Here is a 20,821-nt window from a genome sequence, read left to right on the forward strand (position 1 = left end):
TGACTGCAGACTACGTGCGTACAAGTACTTGTTTTGGTCAGTTTATAATTTCTTATCAGTCGCCCCTTATGATGCCAGCAGAGCGCTGACTATGTACTTACCGCAAGTATTTCCTAAAAGGAACTTAGTCTGGAGTAATGTAGACATCTGCACAGTCCGACCGCTGTTTTGCCCCTGCTGGGCATTGGACACGCTACATGGAACAGCGAGCAATGTGTGTGCATCTATCGTTTTACGCACTTTGTGGTCCAAACGTATTTCGGCGCATACAGTATAACTTTATGCATGATACACGTCTTCGCGTTGCTGGGGCGCGTATTTAACAGTCTTCTAATAGAACGTATAAGTTCACCCGGAAGCAAGAGCATAAACAAGTGTACCCGCGAGATAAATGGGCTGTGTAAAGTAACGTAGAATAATTACCGTAGTACAGTGGCCAATGTTAGATTTTTTATTTTTTTGTATTGTGGTTTCCCGGTTTACGGCATTTTTATGCGCTCAATATCCGGTTGAAGAGATATGACAGACTGCATTTGACCAAACGTATGTATACAAGCCCGGATGCCAAAATTCTCACTTCAAACAACTTACTAACCAAAAAAAACTCCAAGCAAGATACGACGACCTCGTGATTGTTATGCGTAGTGACGGCGCAGTTTTGAGCAAAAGTATACCAGCAAAAAAATTATATCTCATGTTCACCTAGTGTCTGAATGTACTGGCTTCGGCTGCCGATATGGTTTTGCATACCATCTGGGCTGGTAGTGAACTTCCGAAAGACCGTGAGCCGTTTTTGATTGAGCTCGTGCGACAGATCCAATTATCTCAAAGAGAAAATGAAAATTTCACACCGGTAAGCGCAGTAAAGCCTGCCTCTACATACATCTTAGCAAAAACATTTAAAAAGTATACACTTAGACTTTAACCGGCGTGTTTTATTAGACTGCAAAATAGGTAGATCTGCATATATTGCGAATACGTGTGTATATTCTATTTCACTGTACTTCTACATAAATTATTTGTATCCTAACTAAATATCCCGACATAATATTAAGTACAAATTGGCCTGCTACTTACATACCGAACTTGTACGCTGACTTTCTGGTGTGCTACTGGTGTGCTACTCGTACTCGACTTTCGAAAAACCAATGTAATGCTGAAAACAGGGGGTTATGTTTGCAAATAACGTTGAAGACACATACTGCACTAAAGTGTAGAATTTTAATTTAGGTTTGTTGGAGTGACTACGAAAATGTTCCCCACGAGTCCCAAATATTGCTACACTCGTATGTCGCTGATACTCCTGAACGGTCAGCGGTATCGGGACAGCTATCGCATAGTGCTAAACAGTCGTGTATGTACTGCTTGCAGATAGGAGTTTGCATTAACCACAGAATATGCTTCGCTTTCGAACCCAATGCGGTTCTAAAAACTCACGAAAAGTTGCAAGAAGCGGCGTCAATTTGGGAAACAATGACTACCAAACAAAGACAGATTGCACTTAAAGAGCATCTGACATTCGGCATGAAACGCCCTACAGTGCTATCGCAGATTGAAGGTTTTGACCTTGTCGAAGGATTTGTGTTGGATATAATGCACCAGTTCGATGAAGGCGTTACCAAGTACTTACTGGGACAGTTATGTGAACACGACTCTGTCTTACGGCTTCCCAAATCAAAAATTCAACAAATTAACGAGCAATGGCTGTCCGTTGTGATTCCTGGTCATCACAACCGACCACCACGAGATATTCTTGAGTATAAAAGAATGAAAGCGCATGAATTAAGATTTTTTATGCAGCATGCCGCGCCATTTGTGTTAAAAAACATCTTACCGGAAAACGTTTACAAAGTTTTTTGCCATGCTTCCCGTGTTATTTGGCTGTGCACGAAAGAATCTATCACGACAACTGATATCAACGAACTTCAAACTCAGTGCCATGATTTCTTAAAGTCATTTCAACATTACTTTGGAATTGGCGAGATGAAATATTCTGTCCACTTGATGCAGCATATTCCATACGCGGTTGAACTGTTTGGACCGCTGCATATACTATCGTGCTACGGACCGGAACACAATATTGGCAAGATTTCTCGACGCGTCCTCGCAATGAATAACACCGCTAAGCATATCATGAACAACTTCAATATGTTAACCACCTGCGCTCTCAAATTAAATGAAGCACGGAATAACAGCACAGCTATTAGTGCGACGCATCATGCGGTTTCCGCCGTACTCGGACTGTCAAGGTTAAACCATTTATCATATTTTATCATGCTGCGAAATCGCTGATTAAATTTTTAGCTGATCCAACTTCATATTTATAATTTTTATGACTGCATTACAGGCTAAAAGTCGTAATTTAAAATTCTATTTCTAACCTACAACGAGGCTGTCTTGGATGTTTTAGAGAAGCCGAATTTTTGCCGGAAGCTGGAGTATCCGGCGCTCGCTGCACATTTATCGGCAAGGCCACTCCCCTGCCAGTTCATCATACGGTTTATCGCCTACTGCAAGAGCGTTTACATCGCTCAGCGCCGCAAATGTTTACATTCCAGCGTTGTAAAGTGGAGAATGGTATTTTTGTCCGAACAAGAGAAAGAAACGAAGGTTATTTGCGGAACGAGTGCATAGTGTGTACGGACGACGGAATTGTTATCGCAGTGGATCACGTGATTGCTGTTGTAGACGACCGCTGCGTGATCATAACCGATTCATTCGTATCCGGTCATTTGCTATTACGTAATGATAATTACGGTCCTGTAGCCGGCACACGGGAAGCGAAAATTGACCACATTTTCCCAGCCACGTTGGATGAACAATCAGACCTAGTGCTTTTCGAGACGAAGTTCATCAGTAAACAGATGGTATTGCTACGCCCACCTAAAGATGGAATGTACATACTTAGCCCGCCATCAAATCAGTTTAGATTATCGTGATTAGAATATGCGCAGTCTGAAATTTGGAAATTAATACAGTGCATCGTCTCGTCGTCGTGCATCATCAAGCGCGCTTAACGGCAATGTCTTGTTATCTTCGGTAATTACGCTGATTATTATTCTGCTCAAGAATTGCCGATATCCGACATTATTTTCTTGTGCGTATCTTTTTTTGTGTACTGCCGATGAATTTGTCGTTAAAACACAAATGTTTAATCTGGTCCAGATAAAGAAGTACTGTGTACACGTTAGGATGTCCGCATGGAACGTGACTTTTGTGAAACGTTATGCAAAAGTATCTGCCACATCAGTTTTTTCGTGACTCACTCAGCCAGAACGCATAAGTATGTCTGATAACACAGAAACTATTGATAGGGCTAAGCATTCTCTTTCTGGTGCGATTCTTAACGTATGGAATTATAAGCCATGAATATTCTTAAACAAGATACACATGTGACCTAAGAAGTGGTTATTCAGAAGAAAAAGTCGACATTACACAAGTCTGCAATAAAATTGGCTTTCAGGAAGAAGTAGCCGGTTACTTGAACACACATTTTTCAAGCGTGCGACTAAAATTAAAAATTATATACGGTCGATCAAAGTATTACTTGAATGCATGGGGAATATTCACGGTAACGGGGAACTGATGACTTGGAGAGCCGGTCTTAATTCAGCCATCTTCGTACTTCGTACTGCTTGTAGCACGTCGTATTACGACGACCGTCGGTCTCCGTGCTGTCTCTGTTTGTTGGCGTTTAAGGGAAATGGCCCGGTACATGGTGTTAAAAATGGGATGTATACACTAAAACTTTCGCTTTCGCGACTCCAGTTCAATTTTTTGTGATACTATATATCGTTCTAAAGCTAAAGGAGTTGTACAGATTGTTCATAAAACCGTTTGCGCGCGCAACATTCGGTTGCTGAGATATGGCTTACTAAAATGGGCGAAACGTTTTAATGGGCAATTTTAAAATGAATTTCAAAAATTTTAAAATTCATTCTAAAATGATGGGAAAATGCTATGAACCTGAAATTGGTTCACTTTCGACTTTATGGCCATGTGTCTTTTACAGCAAGGTTTCAAGAAGAGCGGGTAATAACCCGACTTTTGGTACACAACAATGCATTTGAACTTTTCGCCCATTTTAGTACGCCATATCTCGGCAACCGGACGTTGCGCGGGCAAACGGTTTTCAGAACAATATATATAAACTATTTAGCTTTCGAATGACATGCAGTAGTACAGAAAATTGATTCGCAGTGCGCGAAAGCGAAAGTTTTAGTGTATGTATCCCATTTTTGACACCATGTACCGGGACATTTTCCTGTCTGCTCTTTGCCAGCTGTTGGCAGCCTGACTGGACACGTTGTCAGCTCATCCAGCATCCTCATCAGAGTTTCCACTGTCCAGTTCATGGTGTCGGAGTCCCCCCGGCGGTGCACAATGAATGTGCATTTATCCCAGCCGAATCGCACGTGGAAACGACCGCTGTCCTCCGTGGCGAGCGTCGCTGTCTGCGAACCGTGAACTCGGCAGCAGCGGGCTTTAAAATAATTATAAATTGAATTATTTCCATGGCACGATGGCTCATTACCGACGGGAACATCCAGGGTAATCTGCCGGACTTCATGTTGCAGAATCCTGTAATATCGACGACCCTTCACGTACTTGGCTTATGTGAAGGGGCGCCGAAAATTCAAGACCAGCGAGAAGGGCCAAGGACGTAGACGTGTTGTTAGGATCCGCATCCGTGTACTGACATCCTGACAACACGACCACGTCCTTTACGTGTTATTAGGATGCCCATGCACGGATGCGCTCATCAAAGCCGTCGCGCAGATGAGAGAGCACTGCACTTGTGGATGGCCTTCTCGGCACGTTGAGACGGCAGGGTGTACACAGTGACGTGCCACCGGCAACGGCAGGCGCCATTTCGCCACTGGCAAGCGGTAAAACATGACAGTTTTCACAAACGCGGACATAACAAGAAAGGAGTCTGCCATCTTCAAGAAGTGCCACTCTGAAATCAGAAACAGGCGCATTTGTCAACGTTCTGCGTCCGCTAAGAAAACCATAGAAGTATCACTTCTTAAGAGTGTTATTTGGAGACATTCTTTTGAAGTTCTGAAATAAATTTCATAATTTCTTTGTTTCCATATGCCTTCGTACTGTAGGTTTCTTAGGGTTACGTACATAGGATTTCTGTTTTCTGATATTATAACTTATAACTGGTTTTATTGGTCAAGCATACTCAGTACAGATACGAGGGTTACTCGGAAAGTAATGATAATCAGTATCAGTTAATAATCATAAAATTATGCACTGATTTTTTAAAAACTGTAGCATTCATAACTAGATCATAGGGCAATGGCCGTGGCCATACCGCCTAAGGTTGGCGGCTAGCAAGGCTCTGAACATGGCTGGGTAGCGCTGATTTTTCACTGATCACTGAAAGCGTTGCCTTAATTACTGGCCAGTTTTCATGATATTATTTTGAAAAATTGATTTGCAGAGAGAAGTGTAGAATTTTTCATGCTGTATTGCCTGTTCTGTCGCCTTAATAAGGACCATTCTTTGCTGATGTTGCCAGTTGGTTCCAGCGAACTCCCACCGAGCACTCCGTTTTGACAACGGTGCTCAAATTTTGGAATATTTTTTTGAGTTTCCACTTTCGAAAAGTAATCATAGTCAAAACCCTGATCGAGAAGGATCCTTTTCCGACCCCGAAGCAATAGCAGAGGGTCTAATCATTATGGAAGGAAAGGTGTCGAGAGTGTGCTGCAGCTGCTTACTGATAACGCAGAAGAAAATGGTTTCTGGCACGGTATCATCCGTGTGGTGCAATATCGCGAAAATCCACAGATAAGCACCCCGTCCCTGATTTATTTTTTTTCTCGGCCTGGAGTAAAATTATCGTTCCACATTATTTTTCTTAGTTTACCTTAGTCCTTTATCTGTTCCAAATATTTCCTGGCTTGAAAAATTGTTGCGGGGCAAAAGTTTGAAATTATGAATAACTGGAAGAAAATATCAGTACACCGATCTCTAAGATACCGCCTAATTTCTTTTCGAAAACGTTTGATGAGTGGCTGTTTAGCTGTTTGCGTTGTATAGAGATTAAGGGACATTGTTTTGAGAAAATACGAGGAAAGCGCTGATGCAATAAAAAATCGTGCGATAGTTATCATTACTTTCCGAGTAACCCTCGTACATAACAGTTAGCGAAAGAATCACAAAACTACAACAGAAAAATTTCGTGTACTTTATCCTGTAGTATATGTCAGAGGATATTCAGTACAGATTGTACAGTACTCTTCGCCATCGTGCAGACAAGGTTCTCTGGAGGAATCAACGTCACTCCACACCTTGTCGCCGTCAGAGTCCTGAATGTATTCCAGCCAGCCCGCATCCCTCTCCATCCGCACGGCGACCGTATTATGGAACTGCACTCACTCGCAACCAACAGCCGCCGCAATGGCGACATTACTAACCGGGAATCCAGCCATGCTAGAATAAGCAACGGCACTACATCTAATGAACAACTACGGTACGAGGTACATCAACATTCGACATCAACTGGGAACTAATGCCAAAACAACTGCAGATCAATATATACTGCCCAGCAACAATCAGAAACCATTAACGTTGTAAAACGTTGTAAAAGTTCTTTAGATCTCGATAACTACACGGTCAAATCACTTGAAACTGGAAACTTGCTTACCAAACACCGTGCATATCAACTGAACCAGGGCCCCAGGCCATACCGCTGCTAAGCTGTCATAGAACGTCGGTGTGGGTATGGCCAGCTCACAGGGCGTCTGCAGCGCCACCGGAAATGGCGAAAAATGACACATCCGGGCGGTGATCCGGAGTAGCCATAATGTTTCCATACATGTCTTTTTTCTCCTGACTTCGGAAACGCCCTGTTCGATGACCTGGCCAGACAGTTGTAGTTTTTACAAGAACGCTTTACTAGTGAAAGAAATGTATAATAAAATTTCTTCCGTACATTTCCATAATTCGGCTATGGCCACACTAGAGCGCTCAGTACATTATTAAGGAAAATGGCCCGGTACATGGTGTCATAAATGGGATACATGCACTAAAACTTTCGCTTTCGCGTACTCCGAATCACTTTTTTGTAATACTTTATATCCTTCAAAAGCTAAATGATTTGTATACATATATAAGTTTTTATTTCACAAAATGCGGTAACATCACAGTTTCAAAACAATAATTCAAAGCAACACATTGTTCGGAAAACTATTTGTATACATTGCTCTGAAAACCGTTTACACGCGCAACATCCGGTTGCCGAGATATGCCGTACTAAACTGGGAGAAAAGTTTAAATGCATTGTCGTGTACCAAAAGTCTGGTTATTACCCGATCTTCTTGAAACTTTGCTGTAAAAGACACATGGACATAAAGTCGAACGTGAACCAATATCATATCCATATATATAGCATTTGTTTCCGATTTTAAAATGAATTTCAAAAATTCTAAAATTCGTCTTAAAACCTGAAATTGGTTCACTTTCGACTTTGTGGCCATGTGTCTTTTACAGCAAAGTTTCAAAAATAACGGGTAATAACCAGGCTTTTGGTACGCGACAATGCATTTAAACTTTTCGCCCATTTTAATTCCTCATATCTCGGCAACCGGATGTTGCGCGCGTAAACGGTTTCAGAACAATGTGTACAAATCATTCAGCTTTCGAATGACATAACATATAAAGTGTTACAAAATGTTACACATATAGTGTTACAAAATAGTGATTCGGAGTGCGCGAAAGCGAAAGTTTTAGTGCATGTATCGCATTTTTGACGCTATGTACCGGGCCATTTTCCTTAAGTATCACAATGTTGGTACAAGACTGAGTACCAAAGTTATAGCTTATTTACAGCTTATTTAACATTCCGTGCACGATGACGCATGTTTGTATCGGCGCACGAGTGACGAGACTGCGGTGCAGTCTAGGCAAACCGCCCGAGCGGCGTTCAAGGGTCCCGCCAGCGTAAAATGCCCCAAGCACCACGTGGCGTCCACGCGCAACATCATCGTGTTTTACGAACAACGAGACGTGGTACTTATTCGCTTTAATGTATAACTGGTAGCGGTGTTCGGATCACCGCAATAAGAATCTCTTGACACCTGCATTGATGGGCCTCCTGAACAAGAACTGTGACTATAAAGGCGGAAATGATCTCCGGCGATGCCGGTATAGTTCAGCCTTGCAGTCGGATCATTCGCTCAGCTACATCCCCCATCATCCCGGCCATCCGTCTTCGCGATGCGTATCCCCCGGACCGCCAACTGCGGCTGTTCACTCGCAACAAGATTTTATTCAGCACGTGCTGCGCGCTACGACGTTTTCGCCGAATTAACCAGCAGTAGTATCGATCCGTCGGCGTTTCTCGCTGCTTATCCGACGAGCAATTCTTTCTGTACTGGCACATATGCCGTTTCTCCGCACTATCCCTTTAAATTCCAGTTAAGCCGATTCCCAGTTTATTTTCCCAACCTTTTTCCTTGTTTAAGCGTTCTTCATCCACTAGTGGGCCTGGAGAGTTGTTGGCTAACTGATTATGCTGGTTTCCGAATCGGTAAGTAATTAGTTTAAGAATAATATTAAACTGTTCGTGGAGCGCTCGTCCTGGCTTTGTCTACCTGTTTCCTGGCAAGTGAGTCGCACTGTGGACTTTATGCAGTATTACGCGCTTTGATGGAAAACAGAAGCATTTTAGTAGTTTTCCAAATATGTTTTGTTTTATTTAATAGAAAGGCGCGGCCTTAAATTTCAAAACGTTGGGAGCCGCTATATGTGTTTTAGCACAGTACCTATGGCGGAAAAATTTACTAACCGTGCCGTATTTAACATTTTAACACTGGATGTACAAACATATATTGTACTTCCTTATGCTGTCCCGTTACTTCCTCATATGGCGACGTTTACTTCCTTGTATGACGTCATTTCTTACTTCCGTAGCGGACCGACGATTTTAATTTTGTCTGAATTAGAGGGCCTTTGCTGCGCTCCGGTCGATTAATGAAATCCTAATAGTTTGTAATTTGTATCTTACAAGTACCAGGTTCAACTGTATATTCCATTGCAGGTACCATGCCTTTGGGAAAACTTCTTCTTCTCCCTATACACAGGCCGGAATACTCCTTAGAATCGGACAGTGGTCTGTATGATCCGTTTGTAGTGGATATACTGGGAGCGTCCGGTGCACTGATGCGTGGGTATGTCTGTGATGTGGACGAGCACGACGTGTCCGTTAGGCTGGACGCCCACACGGTGCAGCATGCCGCGTATGGTGATGTGTGGAGTGTTAAAGATCCCGATTTCGATGAATCCACGACGGACCTGAACTCGGGCGATATCGAAGTTCGCATCGACCTCCAGGACAGCGGCGTGGCGGCGTGGACGCCGGCTCGCTTGGTGGACAGCATTCGCTGGGCGGAGACCGAATGGTACCTCCGTTCATCTCCTGCTGCGACAGTGTGCCTTCGATGCGAAGAAGTCAATTAACTTGCCTGTAGTATGTCGTAACGGGGGGACGGAGGGCGTGGACCGCGATCTGTACACCCGATACACAGACACCTTCTTTCTCAACGTGCCTCGTTGGTCGTTCAGTGTTGCCGGCACAACGACAGCGGATTACTCGGCTTCCGTTCGCCGAATGTTCGAAGTGTGCTGTCCGGAACTGGAGGGCACACAGCTGCATCGTCTGCTGTATGGCTTAAACGCTTTCACAGTCCCCGAGCATCTGCCGGAGGAATTACATCTGGGCGTTTCTGAGCGTCTCTTTTATGCTGTAAGTAGTCAGTGCTGATCCGCTGCCGTTCTTTCTGCGTCTTTTTTACATTTCGTCCGCAACCACGGTTACTCCCGCCAAAAACGTAATCAGTGACGTAACGATCAACAATGAACATAGTAATTGTTATAATCTCGCGACATAACACTTGTATTTAACTCTTTGTACAAAATGAACTGTTTTACGTACGCAGCAACGGGCTGAACGGTATTAAACGTGGTTGTTAAACTGCCTGCAGGTGGAACAGTCCGCCTCCCGATACCATTTCTGACATCCAGACGGCCATTATGACAGAGTCGCCTCAGCGAAAACTGGTGACCCAAACGCTGCATTTATTACCATTTTTGCAGTAAATGCGGTAAAAAGACGTTTTATTGTTGTTTTCGTATTTTAATTCTCTTTGACCACTCGTCGTTTTGATGACCATCACAATACATCATTGCTCAAATACTTGTTGAGATTGATCGTTTGAGCAGTTGGCATATTCTGTACAATTTTTCTCTCAGCTGTTATAAGCGGCAATGGTTAACATGGGAGTGCAAAACGGTTACCATGCGTGTGAGTCCGACATGGTCATCTCCTGCTTATATATTAAGGGAAGTGGGCCGGTGCATGGTACCAAATTCGTGTACATGCACGAAAAGGTCACTTTCGCGCACTCCCAAACACATTTTTGTTTCGTTTTATGTCATTCTGTAGCCAGATGATTGGTATACACGGGCGTGAAAACCGTTTGTGCGCGCAGTATCCGGTTCGGAAGTTATGGCTGTTAGAAAATTCCAAAAAGTTTAAATGCATTCCCGTGTACCAAAAGTCTCATTATGGACCGATCTATTTCAAATTTTGCACGCAAATGCACCTGGCCATGAAGATCGTTTTTACACCGATCCACTGTTCTAGCATGTTTTTCGAATTTGTAAAATGAATTTCAAACATTTTAAAATTCATTTAAAATTTGAAAAAAGTCATGGAAGTCTGGCTCGGTATGAAAACGATCTTCAGGACCGAGTGCATTTATAGGCACAATCTGAAGGTGATCGGTCCATAATGAGACTTTTGGCACACCAAAATGCCTTTAAACTTTTTGGAATTTCTAACAGCCATAACTCCCAAAGCGGATGTTGCGCGCACAAACGGTTTTCACGACAGTGTGGACGAATCATCTGACTACAGAATGGCATAAAACGAAACAAAAACGTGTATGGGAGTGGGCGAATGTGAAAATTTTGGTACATGTACACGAATTTGGTACCATGTACCGGGCCACTTCCCTTAAGAGCATCTCCTCCTTCACTGGAAACAAAATTCAAAGCGAAGTCCAAGATGATGCCTTTTGGTTTTCCGTCGCTTATCTTGGTTTTCGGTCCGAATTTTGTTTCCCATTCCCTGTACACCAACAGCGAAAATGCCTGCATTTCGTGAGGTACAGATACACGGCAGTGATGCTGATTTCCCTTTCTCATTGAAATATGAGGACGGCAACCCTGTCGGCCGGATGAAAGAGTAAGTGCAAGGCGTGTCGTTGCAGGTGCTAATACAGTACTTCGCCACGTACTGTAGAGTAATTCTATCACTGTACAGAATATTTTGCGGTACACACGCACATACGTACTGTAAATCTGTGTATATGTAGTAGGAATTCGGGCGAAGTGTGTGCCATGAACGATTGCCACTACACTGCGTCTAGCACACTGACGTCTATCTCCTTATTTAAGGTCATCATAAAGGAGTATTATTTTTTATAACTTATTTCGATATATTGTACGAGTAGTTCATCAACTCGATACCAAAGACATGAACAGTGGAGCGATTTTTCAGCCTTTGGATTTTATTCAAATTTTTTATCATGCGAAAAAAGAGAAACACGTTGTGGAGAAGCGCAGAAGTACAAACTAGAGTAAAGCATACTTCCGTGCAGTGCGAATCCAGTCATGTGCACCACTCCATGAGTACCGTTTCCGTCGTTTACGGTACCATTCAAACCCAACCCGAGCTGCTGTTTGGCCGTTCGAGGCTCTCGTATGTTTCGTATGCTTTCTTATGTTTTTGTTCTTTCTCCAGCTGAGAAGCCACAAGTAGTCCCTTTTTCAGTAAACCCCAACAGGCAGCCGCACACGCTAATACAGTCCACGCTGCAATCATGCACAACCATGTAATAATTATTTTATTACTTGAAAATTATCTCTAATTTATTTTGTTGATTCTAAAATTATTGATTATTTATTCCGATTATTTCCAAGCTGAAGATAAAATAATGCGGGTTTGCAATCGGTGAAAGCGTGGTTCGACCAAACCCGAAAGATTTCATTTCCATTTTTGGAATGAAGAAACCATAACGGGCTCGATAAATCACCGGAAAAAGTGTTTCCATCAAACACAAAGAATCTCGGAAAGCCTACTGAAACGTTTCTTCTTGCGCTCGTACGGAGAGGGAAAATCCGATAGCTTCAGTGTGCGCTGGCACAAGGAATTTTCCAGCGCCGTTTCCGCTGCATTGATCGGTTATGGAATCCCGCCTCGCCTCGTGTTTTAACACCAATCCAGACTTCCATGATTTTTTTCAAATTTTAAAATTAATTTTAAAATGTTTGAAATTCATTTTACAAATTCGAAAAACATGCTAGAACAGTGGATCGGTGTAAAAACGATGTTCATGGCCAGGTGTATTTGCGTGCGAAATTTGAAATAGATCGGTCCATAATGAGACTTTTGGTACACGGGAATGCATTTAAACTTTTTGGAATTTTCTAACAGCCATAACATCCGAACCGGATATTGCGCGCACAAACGGTTTTCACGCCCGTGAATACCAATCATCTGGCTACAGAATGGCATAAAACGAAACAAAAATGTGTTTGGGAGTGCGCGAAAGCGAAAGATTTCGCGCATGGACACGAATTTGGTACCATGTACCGGCCCACTTCCCTTAACCAGTGTATCGACAAAACAATGTATCAGCACGGTCAGCTCGCTTAATATAACCCTGCATTGCACAAGTTTATTTTAAACAAATTTTTCAGTGGTTTTCAGTGAAAAGTTGTTGGGACCAAGGCGCGTTGCGGGTCATTTCGCATCTGTAAGGTAAAGATTACTGCCGCCACTTACCAGGTACTCGTATTATCCGATGCAAGTCATGTCTACTTAAGCAACATTGTTCCAGATGGGGACAAAATATACCGAAATACGGTATACAATATTAGCGACCCGCATATCTTTCCACAAGCGAAACGACACGGACGTGAAGGAGCGTAAAACAACGCTGCCACTTGTATACTTCGTACGGTGTAATGCGATTAATGCGGTATTAGTGTTAGCTAACTACTAAAATTAATCAAAAAGATCTATGACGCATGATTATACGGCGCGTCTCCTCGGCAGAAGCGCACAGTAGTCCAGCTTACTTCTTCCATAAGAAATCTCGCCATCGGATGTGTAGCTTCTAGAAGCCACGTGAGTCTACCATGTCTCCCATAAGCTACGGATCCGAACAAGCTTTGAAGTTTGAACAGATGATACAGATCAGGGTCTGTATCTGTTGACTCTGTTCAGAGCGCACACGGATAATTCGGAACAAACATTCCACTGTAGTAAATCACTAGTAACTGCGCAAATCAACTTTTGCGATGGACAAGCACGCACGCTGCACAGTTCCGGAGACGTGAATGAGATTGGCTTCCTATAGCTGGAGACAGGCCGATGACGTTCCCGTGTGCAGCACCAGAAAGGAAACGGCTTGAAGTCTATGCATTAGGAAATCCACGCTGTGCTGTCGTACAGCACGGATAAGAACAGAGATTCCGAGAAGGATATCAAAATAAGAAATAATAATTCCCCGACGACTGGCGCGAACATCTTGCGACTATAAGCCTTCGTCGATAGATTGTTATTGCATAGCGCTTTATACTGTATATACCGCCGAATGGAGTTCTCCGCAGTTTTCCTTGGTAAATTCGAAGAACGTCAATCGGCCCGCAAAAGAGCGCTCAGGTGCCAGAAGGTGCTTCGGCCACGTCACTCGCGCAGTCACGTTATTGACGTTAACCTTGAATCTGGATGGAAATGAAAGTAACAAGATAACACAAGTTACACAACCAAGACCTGCAAATCGCAGAGGGTTCTGCGGATTGAAGCGCAGTGTGACTGAGTGGTGCTTGCTTCTCGTAAAGGATAACAATTAGTGAATACTACGGTACTACATCCGGCAGCACAGTTGCAGCACAGAGTACGGTGTACAGCAGATGCTGGATGTACACACGCTGCTCGATGAGCGTTGCATGCGTGTAGTGAACCTTGATCTGCACAGGATCCAATAAGTTCAGCAGCATGTCATAAACTTGGAAAATGCCCCGATTGGCTCATTGACAGACCGGAGCGCATCTCTTGCCAAGGCATCGTGGGATGACCTTAACAACAACTTTCTGTGCATTAAATGCAAAGGGCGTTGCAAAGGTTTCTTCCCGGCTAACTCCGAATCTGACGGTGCGGGGAAACTACCCACCCAGCAACGTCTTGAGGCTCCACCAGAGCCACATTTTCTGCTGCAGAATGAAGGAATGGTGTCAAAAATGGGATACATTATACATACACGAAAACGAAAGGTTTCGCGCACTCCGATTCACTTTTTTGTAATACTTTACGTCCGTTTAAAACTAAATTATTTGTATATGTACATGGCTCACAAAACCTTTTGCGCGCGCAGCATCCGGTTGCTGAGATATGGCGAACTAAAATGGACGAAGAGTTTAAATGCATTGTTGTGTACCAAAAGTCTGGTTATCACACGACTTTGCTGCAAAAGGCATATGGCCATAAAGTCGAAAGTGCACAGATTTCAAATTCATAGCATTTTCCCATATTTAAAAGAAAGAATTTTAAAATTTCTGAAATTCATTTCAAAATCGGAAAAAAATGATTTGAATCACCTGTGAGATTTACATTTTACCATGAGAACTTTACTGGAATTAGTGCAATACGGTCCATCAAAAATCGACTGTCACAAAACGGTTTAACGTCTCTGACGACCGGTCGTTCTGGACGGTTGCATACGTACCACAGCATTTCACGAAATCCGTCAGGAAACTGCACGAAACTGCTGCCGATATAAGAAGAACGCTTCCTGACACTAAGGAGCAACAAGAACGGAATCAAAACGCATTATGTACACTGCATAAAAGTACGATGCCAATAAAAAAGTCGATGAGAACCGGAAATGCTGTACAGTATCAGCACCTCCGTCTCCCCATTTGACTCCGTGGACTGTTGTCCTTTCGTTCTTGTCAATTTTGTATGATATGATGTGGAGCTGCGTGAAGCTAACTCAGTGTTGATTTCATCGTCATGAGATCTTTCATGGCAATGAAAACAATCGGGCCAGACTCCTCGCACAATCACAAACCGGAAGCTGGTATTTGGTTGAATGCTTTGCCTTCCGCTCATGTGGGCGACCTGCCTCATGATATACGCTACACAGATATACATGCCGACCGAACTGCACGCTAAACCTTTATGCCAGATCTCTCTCCTTACACATAGCGCCTACCGCGCATTTTATACTTCACAACACACAGCATGACAGCATAGCAGCTAGAACAATCTAGAAGACTACACGATGCTCGCGGCAAACACTCCAAACCACTAGCTGACAAAGCGTCACCAGGCAAGGTCTCACATAGCATCGTCATGCACATGCGGTATACAACACATTGTGTGTAGATACAGCGTATGCTGTATCTGTATCACACTCACGTCGGCAACCTCCTGGACGACGACACCCTGAAGATATCAGTTGGGCTCAGGCTAGGCGCTGGCATTTGCGAATCACATCCCTGCGCGAAATGTCACAAGCCCGTAGATGTATATGGCCACCACGGACTGTCATGCTCATTTTCCGCTGGATGTCATCCTCGACACGGTGGACTTAGCAGCATTGTGTGCCGATCGTTGGTTTCAGCGGGCGTCCCAGCAAAACTGGAACTGCGTGGTACGTCCCATACGTCCGGTCGCCGCCCAGACGGACGCACTGCGTTTGCCTGGAAACGCGGCATGTGCTTGGCCTGGGACGTGACCTGCGTGGATACTGTCGCCGTGTCCCATATAAAGTCTACTTCGGCTACCTGCGCCGGATCCGCAGCAGCGCAGACGGAAGATAAAAAAACCAAGTTGTATGCATAATTATCTAGGAGGCCCGATACATCTTTGCGCCTTCGAAACTTTTGGACCTTGGGGAAAGTCGGCATCATTTTTAATGAAAGAAATTGGCAAACGATTACAGCATACTGGTGAGGTTCGCTCATTCGAATTTCTCCGTCAGCGTTTGTCGATTGAAATCCACAGAGGCAACGCAGTCTCCATACTCGGCACCATGGATGGAGCCGAGAAATTTAAGGAAATACTTTTGTTGTAATTATTTCTGTTCTCTTTATATTCTGTATCAGTGGAACTGGCTTGCGCTAATAAAGTAGACTCAGTAGCCAAGTACGAGCGCACACTATAAAAAAAGTCAAGCTCGGAGTCTTGTCTTGCTTCTTATGGTCGTACTCGCTGCGCACGCATGACTCAGATATGCCAGGGAGGCGGAAACGGTTCCTTCATGCTGGCTGCGGATTGCCAGCTCTGTATAGCTCATTGCCTCGTTAGAAGAATCGTAGGAGCTCGCGACTTTATCAAGCAGATTATTCTTCTGGCTCTTCGCGAGAGCTACACCAACCAAAAGTCCAAGCAGTAGAAGGATCATCAGCGAGCTTGCAGCACAAACCGCAAGAGACAGTGATAAGATTATACATATTGTTCTATGACTTCCTATAAAGACCAGAGAAAAACACCTGCATCACACGGAAAAGGGCACATTAGTCAATTTTGAACATACCGTAATTACCGAATTTGTGGCACCCCCCGCAATAAGCGCACCCCCCGTAATAAGCGCACCGCCGCATTCATGTTCGAAAAATAACCGCACCCCCCGAAATTACCGCACCCGGTGCGGTAATTAAATGTTAAGTCCAATAAACCGGTAATTACACCGCATTTTGTGTTTTAAAACGTATTTACTTAATCATATGTACTCGTAGCTGGGTCATGATCGAAACTTTAACGGGCCATATGTTCGAGTACAATCAAAGATGTAGCAATAAAAACTACCCAGTTACTACTGTGGAAGCACTTTATAGGTATCATACTCATATTGCTAGCTAGCCATATACTCGATAACTGAGGCGCTTATTTTCAATAGAGCACGATGCGCTATTGTTTCGAAAAATCATGGGACCCTCCGAAATTTACTGTTTTTGAAAAATAAGCGCCCCTTTTAAAATTTATTGTTCGAGAAATAAAGGCACCCCCCGAAATAAGCGCACCTCCCCGAAATAAGCGCACCTGCTCCATGGTATTCGAACTATTTGCCGCCCAGTGCGGCAAATTCGATAATTACGGTAATTTAAATTTAACAGACTGCAGAATGCACATTCATTTGCGTGCGCGTTTCCTAGTGAGTAGCGACCGATGTTGACGAGCCGACGCCCACGCTACCATTTATAATGACCAACCGGCGAGATACGTAGAATCCCAACAAATTGTACCCAAGAATCACACAACCACAGGAATCTATTTGCTTGAAAGCATTAACGTCCAGTAATTAATATTTATTACTGGAGTGTACATAAATTGGTGTTAAATGAAGAATCGTGAAATCAAGTCGAATACTGATGCTGTACAGCATTTTCCCTGGAGTTTCCACCTTACTTCAACTTGGCTGGAATTCACTGCAGGAGAAACACGGTGCGTAATATTCCGCTGTACAATACACCGTCGTCCGCTGTGTGGAACTGCTTCTAGGTCTAAGCAGGGCGCAATCCGAGGGAAACCGAGAAACGGCTGAAAAAGGCGCCGATGGGGGAATCTAGTCCCGGCTATGTCGTTAGATCCGCGTAGGCAGTACCACTGCACCACGGCGCAATACGTTGAAACCCTTCGAAAGATTTTGTCGCTGTACGTGAGCCGCTTCTCGCTTCACATGGGGATATTAGGCAGACGAATTGAAGGTGAGCTGCATATTATGCATTTCCACTGGTAAGCCTATTACTTACGTCCGCGAAATCTCGAAGCTGACTCAGCTTCAAAAGCTGGCGGACATAACAGGTTGACCTTGTACTGTGGATTCCTTCTGCATCAAGACGAATTGAAGAATGACGCTCGAAGGACGAAACGTACTGATGTGGAAGGCTTCCAACTTTCCTCCTTAAGAACGCATAGCCCCCTGAGCTACGCATTTATAATGCGCACAGTGAGAACCCAAAGGAGAAGGCATGTGTCGTTTTAGACTTGGGAGGGAGTCCCGAACGACGCACGCCTGCTCCTTTTGTAGGGTATCGTACTGAAGTGCAGTGAAATAATCACAATAACTGCTCCATTTCCAAACGGATTCCCCATAATAGCATCACTAATCTCAGGGAGACATAATACAGTATTATACTGCAAAAACCAATGCTACACTCGCCGCTGCCAAGATCTTCCGGATTTTAGGATGGTTAGGCACGAAATACACGATGGTGTCGGGATTAATATGAGCCGGAACGTCTCCTGTAAAATGCAAGCAAATGTATTCGTGGTTGTAAAAATATATACATGCCCAATAGCTTCAGTATTATAATCTACCGAGTTCTTGGCGTATAATTGCATTAGTGATACCAACAAAATAATGCTACGAATAAACTGCATATTTATGCTTTCGCTGATTAACATGTCATCCTACTGTCCTGTTTCCCTCACTGGGGACCGTGGACGAAGCGGATGAATGAATTTCCGTTTATGACTATGCACAGTATATTACGGTTTATACCGTTGTATCAGTTAAGTTATGAAATTAATAGAAGCTAGCAGTTATCAGGTAGAAGTAGTCCAGTCTAGTAGACTGAGTCTACTACGAATTCATGTAGTAGAAGCATGTCAAATTCTACTAAATGCCGAAGTAGTCAGTAGTTATTCGTCTGTTATTCGAGCCAGTGCTTGTTCTTCATGTTGCAGCAGCAAATGAATTCGGAATGATGGTTCCCAGCATTCCGACGGCTGTTAATTAGCAGCCCGTCCATCAGCCAGCAGAGTAAGTACGGTAGCCGTGCAGGTAGAGAATGATGAGTGCTGCAACATTCGCCATTTTCCAACTACACTGCTACCGTATTTCCGGTGTATATGTATATCCAAATCTGGTATGCTATTCGGGTATAATTCTGTTTTGAATGTCCGCTATAGTTCTTGTCCGATCAGCATTAAGAAGAGCCCCGCAGCAGGCCAGCCTTCGCCGCGTTCCGCGATGAACACGCCGGTCCGTTCCGCTTGCGTCCAACCACGCGGCGGGGCGCAAGCGGAACGGACCGGCGAAAGAATGTACTGTATCTCCACACACTTGTGCGGGAAGTAACCATGGCCCTTCCACATCCGGTGCGAAGCAGATCGACGCACCCTTTATTATTCGTGACACTGAGACCTCTTTTATTTGTATCTTCTTGTGCTGAGTTTGATGCACTGTATATTATGTATGTTGACTCCGTTCTCGTTGCTCATTAGTGTTAGAAAGCGATTTTCTTGTATGGACAGCAGTCCTCTGACGGATTTGAAAGGTACAGTATATATATGCCAACAAGATGTCGTTTTCGGCAGATCTTGCATCGCGGACCGTCTCATACCATCAAGTAATTGCAGCCTATCAGCGCGGGCTTGTTTGTTATGTTAATTGGCTATTGCCTGAATAAAAATTTCCACAGTGAAAAAAAAGTAATCGCATCCAAAAGCGAAACATGGCAGGCACAGTTATGTACAAGGGCAGTGCAACACAAAGGCCACAAAAGAATAATTTTTACAGCTGACAACTATTCCAGTCGATGGTTCGACAGAGGGGCGCAATGCGCATTGTGCACAGTTTTACTTTTACTTTTGCCGGTCACATATGTTAACAATATAGCACATATTATGTAACTTAACATCACTCCATTGCTAACCATATATGGTTAGCTTATATAAGTTAACCGAATAGCTACGAACTACTTAGCTTAGTTACTGAGTACATCTGATAATACAGTATAACCAAGATTGTTATTGAAATCAATCCGGCGCCGTGCCACAATTATACAGCATTCATCGGCGTTTCGGAAGTAAGCTCTCAAAAATCGATTAGAATTTCGAAGAATTGCGAGGAACTGGAATTCGTTTGAACCGGTATTGTAAACCGGCACACGATATTGCCGGTGTTGCACACCGACAGCTTAATGACGACTTTTGCTGACCGACTAAATGTGGACCCGACGATTTGTTGTAACGACAAATCCCTGAACGACCGTCTGCCGAACACCGACAAGTTGCTGACGACATTTTGTTGACTTGAAAAACCTAAGCTTAAGAAAAAGCGCTATTAACGTGAGAAAACTCAAAAACCAGCGTATCGAAAGGAATGGTGTCGTCGTCGATGTCGGCCGGACATCTCAGCAGTGCGTTGTGCCAGACTCCTCCATCAAGCAATGCGGTATTGCCAGCCCAGGCGAAGGCCAATCGGGGACTGCATGGACACGGGGCGCCCAGATATAGGAGTTCTACTGTTGTGACAAGCCGTGGAATATTTGATGTTCTTCGTGAATAAGGATAAGTGATAGTGCCGAATCGTGCCCGGCTTGGCTACTCAATAAACAATCGATCAATCACGTACCAGTGCTACCTGATATGTAATTATGACGTGTAGACCGGCGTTGTCAAGCAGTCCTGAAGAGCGGCGGAAGAGGAGCAGCCAGAATGACTTTGGCGGCGTGTGCTCTTTATTAATGCGTACACGTGTATCTACTCGTACTCTGTTTTAACTCCATATTCGCACAACTGTTTTTTCACAGAACGGACATATCACATACGTATGCCAACCATATGTACATCCCGAATGAGCCGGTCTACCCTACTGGAAACAAGGCGTTTTACCATGATGGCGGATGATTAGTGTATAGCTGGAATTATCCCGCGCTGTACTGCGTTGTCCCGTCAATCAGTAGGTCTACCGCGGTAGACGCACGGACCGACGGGGAAATGCAG

The 20,821-nt window shown here is 43.9% G+C and overlaps 3 protein-coding genes across 8 annotated transcripts; 2 read left to right on the forward strand and 1 right to left on the reverse strand.

Moving 5' to 3' along the window:
* The first annotated feature begins 740 nt into the window (after positions 1-740).
* LOC129601417 (uncharacterized) lies at positions 741-2,941 on the forward strand. Of its 3 annotated transcripts, none has more exons than XR_008692222.1 (3): positions 741-853; positions 1,231-1,354; positions 2,411-2,420. XR_008692222.1 is itself a non-coding variant. In XM_055500213.1 (3 exons), the coding sequence occupies exons 1-3, from the start codon at positions 1,474-1,476 to the stop codon at positions 2,937-2,939; spliced, it is 1,185 nt and encodes a 394-aa protein (XP_055356188.1). In that variant the 5' UTR covers positions 1,443-1,473; the 3' UTR covers positions 2,940-2,941. The 3 variants fall into 3 exon arrangements, 2 of the variants coding, with proteins under 2 accessions (XP_055356188.1, XP_055356187.1); XM_055500213.1 differs by lacking the exons at positions 741-853; positions 1,231-1,354 and adding exons at positions 1,443-1,815; positions 1,936-2,249 and having other exon boundaries at positions 2,411-2,941; XM_055500212.1 differs by lacking the exons at positions 741-853; positions 1,231-1,354 and adding an exon at positions 1,443-2,249 and having other exon boundaries at positions 2,411-2,941.
* Positions 2,942-3,087: 146 nt separating this feature from the next.
* On the reverse strand, positions 3,088-6,657 carry LOC129601416 (uncharacterized). Of its 3 annotated transcripts, XM_055500210.1 has the most exons (3): positions 6,253-6,657; positions 4,729-4,960; positions 3,088-4,581 (listed from the first exon to the last, which is right to left on the reverse strand). In XM_055500210.1, the coding sequence occupies exons 1-3, from the start codon at positions 6,422-6,424 to the stop codon at positions 4,152-4,154; spliced, it is 834 nt and encodes a 277-aa protein (XP_055356185.1). In that variant the 5' UTR covers positions 6,425-6,657; the 3' UTR covers positions 3,088-4,151. The 3 variants fall into 3 exon arrangements, 1 of the variants encoding a protein (XP_055356185.1); XR_008692221.1 differs by having other exon boundaries at positions 3,088-4,960; positions 6,306-6,657; XR_008692220.1 differs by having other exon boundaries at positions 3,088-4,960; positions 6,203-6,657.
* A 1,398-nt stretch (positions 6,658-8,055) lies between these two features.
* LOC129601420 (uncharacterized) lies at positions 8,056-10,338 on the forward strand. Of its 2 annotated transcripts, XR_008692223.1 has the most exons (3): positions 8,056-8,545; positions 9,056-9,760; positions 9,999-10,338. XR_008692223.1 is itself a non-coding variant. In XM_055500216.1 (2 exons), exons 1-2 carry the CDS (start codon positions 8,233-8,235, stop codon positions 9,472-9,474), a joined length of 732 nt encoding a protein of 243 aa, XP_055356191.1. In that variant the 5' UTR covers positions 8,056-8,232; the 3' UTR covers positions 9,475-9,832. The 2 variants fall into 2 exon arrangements, 1 of the variants encoding a protein (XP_055356191.1); XM_055500216.1 differs by lacking the exon at positions 9,999-10,338 and having other exon boundaries at positions 9,056-9,832.
* The last annotated feature ends 10,483 nt before the right edge of the window (positions 10,339-20,821 follow it).

Source organism: Paramacrobiotus metropolitanus, unplaced genomic scaffold (genome assembly GCF_019649055.1).
Source record: "Paramacrobiotus metropolitanus isolate TYO unplaced genomic scaffold, Prichtersi_v1.0 Parri_scaffold0000235, whole genome shotgun sequence".
In the NCBI taxonomy this organism is placed as follows: Eukaryota; Metazoa; Tardigrada; class Eutardigrada; order Parachela; family Macrobiotidae; genus Paramacrobiotus; species Paramacrobiotus metropolitanus.

Coding starts and splice junctions, on each gene's coding strand:
- LOC129601416 (XM_055500210.1), bottom strand. CDS start 6,424: ATGTCGCCATTGCGGCGGCTGTTGGTTGCGAGTGAGTGCAGTTCCATA. Junction 4,961..6,252: donor TGTCTGCACGATGGCGAAGA/GTACTGTACAAT, acceptor TTCTGATTTCAG/AGTGGCACTTCTTGAAGATG. Junction 4,582..4,728: donor CATGGGCATCCTAATAACAC/GTAAAGGACGTG, acceptor TCGATATTACAG/GATTCTGCAACATGAAGTCC.
- LOC129601417 (XM_055500212.1), top strand. CDS start 1,474: ATGACTACCAAACAAAGACAGATTGCACTTAAAGAGCATCTGACATTC. Junction 2,250..2,410: donor GCCGTACTCGGACTGTCAAG/GTTAAACCATTT, acceptor TGGATGTTTTAG/AGAAGCCGAATTTTTGCCGG.
- LOC129601420 (XM_055500216.1), top strand. CDS start 8,233: ATGCGTATCCCCCGGACCGCCAACTGCGGCTGTTCACTCGCAACAAGA. Junction 8,546..9,055: donor TTATGCTGGTTTCCGAATCG/GTAAGTAATTAG, acceptor ATTCCATTGCAG/GTACCATGCCTTTGGGAAAA.